The sequence below is a fragment of the Mustela lutreola genome, chromosome 7 (assembly GCF_030435805.1).
Source record: "Mustela lutreola isolate mMusLut2 chromosome 7, mMusLut2.pri, whole genome shotgun sequence".
Taxonomy (NCBI): domain Eukaryota; kingdom Metazoa; phylum Chordata; class Mammalia; order Carnivora; family Mustelidae; genus Mustela; species Mustela lutreola.
Window position 1 is genome coordinate 137359890 of NC_081296.1, and position 12808 is coordinate 137372697.

A 12808-nucleotide genomic window follows, 5' to 3' on the forward strand; every position below is an offset into this window, starting at 1 on the left:
TGAAGACTCCATCTGAAATTGGGTTGCATACATTCTCTAGTACTTCTCCAGTGATGAAAATCGTCTACGAAGGATGGATCTGGCATTTCGGGTTTTCCTTTTATCTTGAGTGAAACAGATCTTGAACATCAGTTTCACCAGGCTCTTTGTAAATGTCATGTATCTTATTTATCAAAATGGAGATTGGGAATTCAACATGAAAGACCAAATAACAGCTTAACACGTGAGTCAACTGGTGACACAGCGCTCCCAGTGCAGCTTTCGGGATCTCGTCTCAGCTCAAGTGAGGCCAAGAGATGCAGCATCAAAAGATTATTTCATTAATCCAATGAATATTTATCAACTACTCTGTGGCATTCTTTTCAGCACCAAGCACAGAACCATGAAAAAAACGCACAAAACAAAAATCCTTGCTTTCATTGACATGACACCCTACTCGGGGGATATCACTGAAATATATACAGAATGTGTGAATAAAGGTGATCACTTTTAGCCAAGTTACTGGTATTATTGGCCATATGCTATCTTAAAATTTTCAGAGGTTCTTAACTTGGAGACAAAGGGTTGGGGGATGTCTATGGACCTTTTGAAATTTTGTAAATTTCTAAGTCTGAAGCAAATTTCTAAGTCTAAGCACTTTTTTTTTTCCCCAGAAGAAGAGAGCCTTCATGCAACACTCAAAGGGATCGCTGACTCCGAAAAGGTTAAGAATCACTCAGGATGATATGAAAATCAATTTGTCTAAATCTGCATTTATAATGTCCTCAGAACTACACCAATATCACCTTGAGAATAAATATCTTCGTGCCATTCATATGCAAAGACTGATCAGAATATGGCTAGATCAATAGAACCTGCCCTGGAAACTCTCATTCCCCCTGGCCTTGGGACTTTAAGTGATCTGGAATAGGGAAATGCAGCGGCAAGTCCTTCTGACTGGTTTTAGTGTATGAGCGAGAACCGAAGGCAATCTTTGAAGAGGAAACACCAGTGGACCAAGATCCACTTTCCTCAAGATAAAAGAAAAGGAAAACCAAAAGTGCCTGATCTGCACTTACTACATCATTTTCATCACTAGAGAAATAGTACATATATTCAATCAAGAACATGAAAAAAAAAATCCTTAAACAGCTACCTTTTTAACCATTGTTTCAAGGGCACCTCCTGAGAATGTATAAATCATCAGCCACACCAACCAACATGTTTTAAGACAGTTTCAACTCCTGTATCAGTTCCTGGATGCCAATAAAATGAACCTCAAGAAATCTACACTCTGATCACCAAGAGATGTGAGTTTTAATGTTAACTAAATTTTGAAAGGGGTTAGGAAAAGCTGGGAATCTCTGTAGTTCTAGTACATCAACACCAAGTTCTCTTGTCATGTATCCCCTTTCTGTTGAACATTGTCATTTACATGACACAGATATGCATATCAACATTCAGCGCTCCAAAATCCAGAAAAGAGTTCCGGATGAGGATTTGAGACATTCTTGGGAAACCTCACAAAACAGCCAAATTGCTTGAGAGTGTTTCTAATGTATACATTTGGTTTTTAGGAGTCGATGAGAACTGCCACCACCACAGTAAATCGATCCACTCTTTCTACATCTCTGCAGATTAAGAAGGCTGAGTTTTGCCTGCTCAAAGGATCAATGGCTTTCACCATAAAATAATCTGATGCAGAGTTCACTCAACAAATACTTGTTCTCTCAACAAATAACTGATAATCTAGACAAAGCCACACACCTCTCAACCTGTTTGGAGAAGCACTTCTAATCATGAAAACAGCAAGTTCAAGTCCTCGGCTCTCTCTTGCAGGCTCAAGCACCATCTCGGCTGGCACTCTGCTGCCATGTGCAGCTGATGAGAGGTTAGAGCTCTGATTCCCACAGGAGGCGGCAGGAAAACTCTGAGGGGAAGAGCATGGCGCCAGGCAGACTTGGGTTTGAATCATGAGTTCAGTCACTTGCCATTTGTGTGACCTTAGAATTGTCACTTATCCTTCCAGCTTTACCTGTTATAAATAAGTATTTACATCCCAGGACTAAAGAAATCATGGCCATAAAGAGCCCAGCATAGTGCCCGGTGCAGAGCAGACATTCTGTTAACGTTGGCTGTTTTATGATGAAGGGCAGGTGTGGAACTATCAATGAGAAAACAAGGATGAAGAAGAGTTTTACTTTTTTTTTTTTTTTTAGCTTTTATTTATTTATTTGACAGAGAGAGAGATCACAAGAAGGCAGAGTGCTGGGCAGAGAGAGAGGAGGAAGCCCGTTCCCCGCTGAGCAGAGAGCCTGATGCGGGGCTCGATCTCAGGACCCTGAGATCATGACCTGAGCTGAAGGCAGAGGTTTAACCCACTGAGCCACCCAGGTGCCCCCGAAGAAGAGTTTTAAAAAAGGATATAAAAACCAACAAAATGAAGAAGAGAAATTCTTTCCAACTTAGCAAGGCTGTGACAAGTTTCTGCCTAGTGCAAGGGTGCTGTGCTAGGTGACAGATTAGAAGGAAGTGTCATCACACAGATCTAACTCAAAGGGAAAGAGATGCAAAATCACTACGACAGGTTTACTACACAGAGAAACTAATGAGGGGCTATAGGAGCAGGGAGCATGGAAAGATGACTTCTGGCTGGGGCAGCAGCGGGTTCTTCATTCATTTTTTTACTCAAAAACGTATTCAGGGCATGCCCTATACCAACGCTGAAAAAAAGTGGTAAAAAATGGGTCCCCATCCTCAACCAAGTCACTTACAGTCCGATAGAATGAGCACATTTACTGAGTATTACCCACGAGTCAGGTTCTGAGGCGGTGTAGGACACTGCCCCCAAAGCTTTCCGAGGCAGGAGACGGCTCTCCAGACACAGAGTGAGGCATGAAGTGACATGCATCCAAGCGAAGGAGCACCTGCTGGGGAGTGTGCCGTGAGAAAGACACGGCTGCCGACGGACCCACGAGCTGGCCCAGGGCACGGAGAAGCTCCTCAGCCCCTCCTTCCATCCTTGGAATGTGGGTGCCACTTGCCTTTCCTGCTCCCAGATGCCTCTCTAAGGACACGGCTTTGAGATGGTGATGTGTTGAAAACACATGCACAGTACACATGACTGAGCCCAGTTAGGGCCTCTTTTTTTAATTTATTTTTTTTTTTTTAAAGATTTTATTTATTTGACAGACAGAGATCACAAGCAGGCAGAGAGGCAGGCAGAGGGGGGCGGGGAAGCAGGCTCCCCGCTGAGCAGAGAGTCCAATGCGGGGCTCGATCCCAGGACCCTGGGATCATGACCTGAGCAGAAGGCAGAGGCTTTAACCCACTGAGCCACCCAGGCGCCCCAGTTAGGGCCTCTTTACAAACTTCTAAGATTTGGCAGCAGGCATGGGGATCCATTCATCTTGCTGCTGCCCAAGACAAGCCTTGTATGTAAGTTCCCTTTGCTGGCGCCGGAACTGCCACCTACGAACACTGAGTGGCCTGCCTCTTTCCCTGGTGTCTGCCTACTTTCTGAGTACAGAGGCCAGATTTCAGATTATACCAGGAAAGCTCCCAAGACGGTTGTGAACCAAACAGCATCTATGTTGAGCCTGGATGGACGCATAAAGTCAGACATGGTGACAGGGGAACATTTCCCACGAGAAGGTAGCAAAAACTAAGGCGTGGAAACAAACAAATTCTGAGTGAGTTGCACAAAAACACACGTGATGGGAGAGGACAGACTGGAGAAGTAGCCAGGAGCCAGATTCTAAATAAAGGCTTTGAATAACATTTAATAGCTCAGGCTTCACATTGTGTGTAACAGAAAGCCCCCTTGGGATTCTTGAGCAAAGGAGGTCTTATCACCAGACTTGTGATTCAAAAAGATTCCTTTACAGCAAAGACTACGGTGGACAGGAGACCGTTTCGGAGGTAACTGCAGCTGTCCAGGTGAGATCATGAAGGCCTTAAGCAGGACAGTCGATGTGAAAATGAAACAGGGAAGATAGATTTGAGACATTATGGAGTCAACATCAACCAGACTTGGCAAATGCCTGGATGCAGAGAGAATGAAGAAGCAAACAGAGACAGTGATAAGTCAAATGCACCATACCTAAGTCCCGAGGAGGACTGCCGTGTTACCAATACTGAGAGAGAAAAGGGAGATGAACAAATAGGTTTTAGATGTCTTCAACTTTTTTTTTAAAAAAGATTGTATTTATTTATTTGACAGAGAGACAGTGAGAGAGGGGACACAAGCAGGGGGAGTGGGAAAGGGAGAAGCAGGCTTCCCGCTGAGCAGGGAGCCCAAAGTGGGACTCGATCCTAGGACCCTGGAATCACGATCCAAGCTGAAGGCAGATGCCTAACAACTGAACCACCCAGGCACCCTCTCTTGAATGTTTTTTTGAGAATATTTTCAAAATATGTTTAAAATGCGGTGCATGATCAGGGAAATACAAACCAAAACCACAGTGAGATACCACCTCACACCAGTCAGAATAGGTAAAATTAACAAGTCAGGAAATGACAGATGTTGGCGAGGATGAGGAAAAAGGGGAACCCTTCTACACTGCTGGTGGGAATGCAAGCTGGTGGCAGCCACTCTGGAAAACAGCATGGAGCTTCCTCAAAAAGTTGAAAACAGAGCTACCCTATGACCCAGCAATAGCACCACTGGGTATTTACCCTAAAGATACAAATGTAGTGATCCAAAGGGGCACGTGCACTCCAATGTTTATAGCAGCAATGTCCATAAGAGCCGAACTATGGAAAGAGCCCAGATGTCCACCGACAGATGAATGGATAAAGAAGATACGGTATACATATACAAAGGAATACCATGCAGCTATCAAAACAAATAAAATCTTGCCATTTGCAACGACATGGATGGAACTAGAGGGTATTATGCTGAGCGAAGTAAGTCAATCAGAGAAAGACAATTATCATTTGATCTCCCTGATATGAGGAATTTGAGAGGCTGGGTGGGGGGCTGCAGGGGGTAGGGAGGGAAAAAATGAAACAAGATGGGATCGGGAGGGAGACAAACCATAAGAGACTCTCAATCTCACGAAACAAACTCAGGGTTGCTGGGGGGTGTGGGGGTAGGGAGAGGGTGGCTGGGTTATGGACACTGGGGAGGGTATGTGCAATGGTGAGTGCTGTGAAGTAAGTAAGCCTGATGATTCACAGACCTATACCCCTGGGGCAAATAACACATTATATGTTAATAAAAAAATTTAAAAAATACATTGCACGTGTTGTGATGAACACTGGGTGTTATACTTAACTAATGAATCACTGAGTACTACATCAAAAACTGTGTACTATACAGTGGCTAATTTAATATAATAAAATAAATAAGTAAATAAAATTTGGTTTATATAAAAAAGTTTAAAAATGCACTGCGTATTTTGGATGCTGATAATATAGTTAGGGGGTGATGTCTGACAGCTGGAAGTCTGGGCTTGGCACTCAGCAAAGAGGTTCACACTAAAGATGCCTGCATGGAAGAAATCCACAGAACAGTGCCAGATGGAGCTATGGGAGGAGAACATGTACCCAAGGGGAAACTGTGTGTTGAAAAAAACCGCTGTGCTGTGCCCTGACTTCAGAGGTACGCTGGGGGAGAGCTCCAAAGAACGGGAAGAAGCAGATGCCCAGGCATCATCCCACTGTCTTTAACTGGGGGAGCCTACCATTGCTGGTTTTACACATTCGAGTCTCTATGCCAGTGGCTTTTAAAAAATGTTGCAAATGGAATCTAGCCTTCAGGGGAAAGAGGAGGATGAGCTCCCACGGGAATCGCTAAAGGGCTGGAGAAGCTAAGAAAAGTTTTCAGGTAGGAGGTGGTTAATAATAGGGCCGAATACTGAGGCAGGAGGAGGATTAAAAACAGGTGACCGAAGTTGGCAATTCCAAGGTCACTGGCAACCTCTGAGGGAGAGCTGGACAACATGGTAAGAGATAAGGCCAGACTGCAAGGGTAACTGTGGAGGGGACAGGGGCAGGGGCACTGGAGCAGGAAGGGCATGCTACTTTAACATTTGGCAGTACAGGGAAGACAAGAACTTGAAGGGGTGGCAGGGTGAAAGAAAGGTTATTTTAGAACAAGAGACCATGGAGTAGGCTAAGACACTAAGGAACACTGGGGGCTGAAAGCCTGGAGAGAGAGAGAAGAGCTAGCGAATTAGACAGAATCACTCTAGCTGATCCAGGGATCCAGTAGGAGAATTAGTGTCGATATTAAAACTACCCCATTTTACAGAGAAGGAAATCAAGGCACAAGGAGGTTAAGTAACTTCTCCAAAGTCTCATTGATTCAAGAGCTCCTGTTTTTTCCATTTATTCTTTTCTGTTTCTATAAGTGGGAAAAAGTAATATATATGATATAAAGAAGTGTCAGTGTCACTATTTCTACCCGGGAAGAACATAGGACCAAAGAAGCTAGACTTGGAAAACCACCACCAAATCAGAACATAAACACAGAGCAGCTCAAATGCGTCCGGGCATGCTGAAGAGGCAGGAGGAGCGTTCCCAAACACCCAAGCCTGTGATAAACCGGGGGCCATCTGCCTCAGGTCTGGAGAACATGCATCATCATTTCGGAAATTCAGCTCCCTCTCTGCCAATTTCACCTTCAAATTGGAAATTCTGAAAGTAAGATTCACTCAAGGTCCACCTCGGCAGCTTCTGAAGCAGAAAAAATGACTGAGAAATTCGTTCATACGTGAATGCGTGAGAGAAATGAGTAGCTGGCGGAAACCAAACATTCTCCACCTCAGCATATACCCTTCTCTAGAACTGCTCTAGAAAATTACCACGGTGAGGAGCAAAAAATGAGAGAAATTGAATGGTTTTCTTTCCCACTCTCCATCTACATGAAAAATGTGAGAAGCAGAAAGTGTCTCCTCCCTCTTATGTATCTGTCAGCACATTTCCAGGAGGCCTGGCCACATCCCGGGCACTGGCTGGCTGAGGAACAGAGACTGACGCAGCACATTCGTTCGCCTTGGAGCCCTCGCCTGGGTGGTCTGCTGTTATTCCTTTGATTAAACTCCCAGGCTGGAAGAGCTGGAGCTGCTCCTAATGATAGCTGGGTCCTGAAACCTCACACTCGCCCGCACAGCGAGGGCCGGTGCTCCCTCCGAGTGGCTGCCTCCCACTCCTCACCACAGAGCTGGGCTCCTTCGCCACATTCTTCTGCTCACTCATGGCGGCGACCACAGAGGGCGCCGTCTGGGCAGAGTGCGGCAGTGGGAGCGCACACCTCTCCCAGCACTGAGTGAGGCAGAGATAGGGAGACCGAAGCTCTACTCCTGTCAGCGACCACAGAGCTCCCTACCACAGGAGAAAGATGCTTCTAGAACACTCTGCTTTCAGAGATGGACACACTCACTTCCCAAGAACCCCAGCCCCAAAGGTCAGACCGCCTCTCATGTGCCAAGGGGAAGAACTAAATTTGGCCTGCTCTCTGCTCGGGTCTGTAGGGTACTTGCTGAACACGTATGTCTTCTGAGCACTATTTCAGGCGCACGCAGGCCAGCACAAACATTTCTGAAGTGGCTGTTGTGGCTACTTCGTGGGGCAAGGAACGTTTGATGTTCCCCTGTGCTGTAGGCTATAAAGAGAGTTACATCATAACAGAAGTAGTGAAAGTAATCACAAGCTAAATAAGGCTCTGTTCTTGGCCACGCAAATCCATAACAATGTAGCCTCTCATGTAAATTCTGGGTACCTCCAAGTTTTATTATAAAATTTTGGGGCTGTCAGGGTACTTTGCGTCTTTACTTCTGGCTAGCTCACTGCTCCTCAGCATCTTCGCCACTGAGCGGGAAGGAAACGTGGTGACGCTGCCTCACCCTCCAACCCACCCTCCTCTCCAGCAACCTGAATGATCAAGCTAACAGGCAAAGCCAACCTTGTCTCTGGGCCCCCTTCCTCCATCCCCGTCATCTATGAGATGAAGCTGAGTTCCTTCACAGAGAAAGCTTTCCCTAAATCAGCTTTTGTGTTCTCTTCCAGCTTCCATCCTAGCTGCTCTCTGCTGACTCCCTACCCTCCAATACCACTGACCAGCCTACTGTTTCTCTAGACACATACAGGCTAGCTTTTATTCTGGAACCTGCCCTCACCCTTCTCCTGCCACCCACTTGCCTACCTTCAAGATTCAGTTTCGATATAATCTCTTCCAAGAAGGCTACTCTGGCCTTCTCACTTCCATACACAGGCTGGGATAGGTAGCGTGCCCTTTGATACTTCTGCTATTCCCTAGAAATATCTCTTCCGTGCATATTCCATGCTAGCACTCTGATGTGTTTATGTGGCTGTCACCCTTACCAGATTGTGAGTTATTTCATGCCAAGGACTATGTCTTATATCATTCCCATGGCTTAGTACCAAAGCCTGGAACATTCCTAAGAGCTTAATAAAATGTTTTTGAATGAATAAATTAAAAAACCACACTTGAATTAAAAGTTTTATGAACAATGCCACTAAAAGGTTTAATGAGGTAAGCAGCTGAAATTACAGACAAAAGAAAATGATTTTTCAAAAACGGACCCAAGGATTTCAATTTTTTATACTTATCTTCCAAAACACAAGTAATTAAAAATTCGTGTTCCTTATGTAGTGGTAGGTTTCATAACACCTTACCCAGAAAAGCAATGTAAAGATACATCAGAGTTCATGGGATATGATGAAAGTGATACTCGGAGGGAAATTCATAGCTTTAAATACAGTGACTGACAAGAGTGAATGAAAGTAAGTATCCCACTTAAGAGACTGGGAGAAAACAAAAGCTAGCAAAAGCAGAAGGAAGGGAATTAGTTAAGACAAAACAAAACAACCAATTAGAAAACATTAAAACAATAGAATGAATAAATTTAACCAGAATGATCTTATCAAAAAAAAAAAAGGAAGCAGGGGAAGAAAACAGGAACCCTACTGGATTTGAAAGGAAGGAAGGGAAAAAGGGATCGGAAAGGAGGAAGGAGGAAGGAAAGAAAACACAAACATGAAATAGGAATTGGAAATAAGGAAATACTCGCAGGTACGAGGGAGTAAAAATGCATTCGAAGTAATTACTGAACACAAAGCTGCTTCTGATGAATCTGCCATGAAGGTTTCACCGCCCAAGCTGAGAGAGAAGGCAGAGCAGCCCCCACTTTGGGTCTGCACCCCCACTAGTAAACACATGGGCCAGAGCCCCTATAAAGCCATTGTAACAGGTTATTATTTGCTAGAAGAAGGATAAAAGAATTTTCCAAATTCCAAATTAAGGAATTACTTGCTCTGAGGGGTAGCACCCAGATAACATGTAATTGAGCTTTTCAATAACCAAGTTCATTTGGGTAACACTATATTTTATCTAAAAATGACTTTTTTGAATCAAATTAGAAATAACTTATTATTGAAAGCCTTTTATGGCGGAAATACCAATATTTTCCAAATATCTGATATTTAGACTTCACAAAGTAGTTTTTGCATACTATCCTCAGGAGCCTACTCCAACAAGAGCAGAGCCTTAGGTTGGAAGTTGAGTGAACTGTCTGAGATCACAGCTGGTCCCACCGCTGGTCCGTGGTGGTGGAAGACAGATCTACAGATGGCTGGTCTAGCTCGCTTTCCCCCACCCAACCCTGCTTATTCCAGTCTCCAGCCCCTCCCTCAGTACTGTCTGGAGCACCAACCACCCTCTTACCAGACTCTAAAAGTTAAGACTGACATCTAATGGTAAGTTCAGATTCCTACGTACAGGAGTCTGATGGACTTTTCAATTCTCTGGCTCTGAAGCTCTTCTTCGACAAGAAAGATGGACTGAAGGAAATTACTTTGAATTAGAATACAATCTCCCTAGTGTCCCAGAGGATCAGAATCTTGTCATTTTGCAAGCTTTGCAGCTTACCAAATGACAGAAGCTGAAAAAATGTAAACACTAATATTGGCTATGTTTTTTACTATGACTGCAAAGAAAATTTCCTAATGTCTTGGTGCTTCTAGCTGCTCATTTATAAACTGGGAACATAGACTCTGGTCAGTGACCCAGCGAAAAACAAGTAGCAGACCACTGGCTCTCTCCCTTCCACACACCCACTTCACATTTCAAAATTCCTTCTTCTTCTACCATCGTCGTAACATTCTAGTACCTTCCTCCTATCACTCTATCTGTAAAATCTATCTCGCCCACCCTCTCAAGTCTCAAAACTGCTCTCATAAGATTCTTTGCTTCCTATTTCAAATCAGGTCTCCTCATCTACTCCCTTCAAATGATTAGGGATTTGAAAAAGAATTTTCATTACAGCCTCACACATTGGGATGAGGCTGAAGTAAAGTTTAAGCTTACCTTTAATTTTGGTTCTACATTTCGTACTGAGAAGCAGGGTACCACCAGGGAGCAGTGTGTTGCCTACTTTTAACATATGCTCGTAGTCATTTTCAGCTTCACTTTTTCCTAGACTTGATTACCATTACAGAGTTGCCACTAATTAAGACTCTGTGGCAGAGATAGAGCAAAATGTAACTATGGAGTTGAATTATAGTAATTTCTTAGGAGGACTTTGATGCCATTTTGCATTAAGGAAAGGGAAAAGATATGGTTTCTGGTTAAATACCATGAGGACGATCAGCAAGGAAGGCAAAAACAATCCCAAAGTTCTTGTAGAAGTTTCATCTAACTTCATTGTGTTGTAGGCTTGTTATTGCATCTATACTTAAGGTCAACAATGTGGTATCTATTTCCATCCAGCCAGCTTCCTGAATGACCCTGACGGTATCACTTCTTTCAGCCTCAGTTTCCCCCATCTATAAAATGGGGAGAATGACATGTGTTGACTAAAGGTGGACTGAAATATTTTACCAGTCAGTAGCCATAAAACATCCTGAGAGCAAGAGATGAAAGGTGGTATAGTTAAAAAAAAAAAAGGAAAGGAAAAGGTAATGTTCTGGCATTCTGGTAAAAAGATTTCTAAGATGAGAATTCACTGGAAAATCTTACCAAAGAAAGAGGTTATTTTTTAAAGATCCTTTAAAAGTCTCTTTGACAGCTGAACATTCAAGTCAGTTTATCCATGAAATGAGTACATCAGAGTTAGGAGCAGACTTAACTTTGGAATACCTGTAACAGAAGCTCATTTTCTTTAAAGATGAAGAGGAACACTCTTTCTTTAGCTCACCCCAACTAATACTCCTTCAACAAGCATCAGCATACAGGAAGTGAGCAAAGGCAGGGAAAGACAGAGTCCCCTGTCCTTAATGCAATCCTTGGAACCAAAGAACTCTTTGGCTCCCCAACCGTCCGTACCTGCTGGGTGAGGAGGCTGATGTGGGTGGACGGGGAATACTGGCGGGCTGCCTGCTTCTCAGCCAGCCGCTGCAGCTCGGCCGTGACCATGCTTGGGTTATACCGTCTGCTGTACAGAGACCCATCTTCTCCCTCTCTTTGTGTTTTGGCCATTCCCGAGTGCGGCTTGTTTGGATGGCATGAGCCTGCTAAAAAAAAAAAAAAAAAGAGAGAGAGAGAGAAAAGTTTTTATCCTCTTAGGAAATAAGTCCTGAAAAACTTAGGGTGAGGACAGAGAAATCTCAGCCAATAGATACTTTACGGAAGCCCAGGGATCTCTGACAACTTGTCACAAGCATTTATCAACATGTTTTCGTTTACCGGGAAAGCTTCATGCACACCAAATTTCATCATATGCAGTGGGAAACAACCACTCCTAGAATTCACTAATTTTGATGAATAAAAAAGCGTAGTTTTAAAACTCAGAATAATTCTTAATATTTCTTGTAATGGGACTATACTAGTCAGTAGTCTATGTCATCCACGGTCAAATAACCCACCTTCTTACCAAGCTCAAAAGGGACAACAGATGAAAGCAAAACAGTGTAATTAGAAAAGCACCAATAATCTGCTATTGATGAAATGACTCATTTTCCTTTCAGACTTAAATGCTCTTCTTCTAACTACAGTATCAGAGTTCTATTATTTTTGAGCACCGAAATTCTGGCAAAAAGAAATTTAATATAAAATCAAGGTTCATATTTTTTCTATGATGAAAGTCACATATCTCACTGGAAAAAAAAAATTTAACCTAGTAAACACTGTAACATGTTTTCTTTCTGGCTTAATGCTTATATAACTGTGATCATTGGTATATACAATTTGGTGACACAGCTTTATAGAAATCTGTTAATGGTTTCATGTTTACTTTATTGTGTGATACATAGAAAATTTCATAACAGATGTGTAAGTTATAGAGAATACTATAATGAACCTTCGAACTTACTACTCAACTCAAAAACCATATTACCATTGAATATACATCAACTGTGTGATTCTCTTGAGACATCCCTTATCGCCTATCATTCATTCCCTTCCTTTTAAAAAATACCTTCAGTAATGTATTTGTATGCATGTGTGTGTATGCATAAACAAAATACTAGATAATTTTGCTTGGTGTTAAGCTCTACAAAAGCGGTATCTTATTGTAGCAGTTTCCTGAGATACGCTCTTGTCATTCAATACCATACTTTCAAGGTTCATCCTTGCGAAGCATAGCTTAAAATGCATTAATTAACCTGGGGTTTGGTGTTCCATTTTGCAAGTGCACTACCACTTATTCTTCTCTTCCCCCATCCGTGGGCGTGTTGGTATTATAAACAGTGTAGCGGTGAACACTCTTAAATACATCTCACGGTGAGTGTGTGAAAGAACGTCTCTTGTATGGGTGCCGAAGTGCCGAAGAATGGGACTGTTGAATCACAGAGTACATAAATCTGTAAATTTATGTGATAATACCAAAGTGGCATTTTTTTACACTCCCATAAGCAAAATATGAGA

The 12808-nt window shown here is 43.0% G+C and overlaps 1 protein-coding gene across 21 annotated transcripts in view; it reads right to left on the reverse strand.

The window, feature by feature from the left end:
* Positions 1-12808, reverse strand: part of TTLL5 (tubulin tyrosine ligase like 5) — a 282938-nt gene that overhangs the window by 147793 nt on the left and 122337 nt on the right. For 17 of the 21 annotated variants that reach the window (XR_009355825.1, XR_009355827.1, XR_009355826.1 and 14 more), the window contains one exon: positions 11270-11457. Coding sequence is in view for 18 of the 21 variants with exons in the window: in XM_059182751.1 (XP_059038734.1) it covers positions 11270-11457 (188 nt within the window). In the remaining 3 variants the exon portion in view is untranslated. The remainder of the gene's footprint in view (positions 1-11269; positions 11458-12808) is intronic. The other 4 variants (XM_059182754.1, XM_059182748.1, XM_059182764.1 and 1 more) reach the window with 1 other exon arrangement.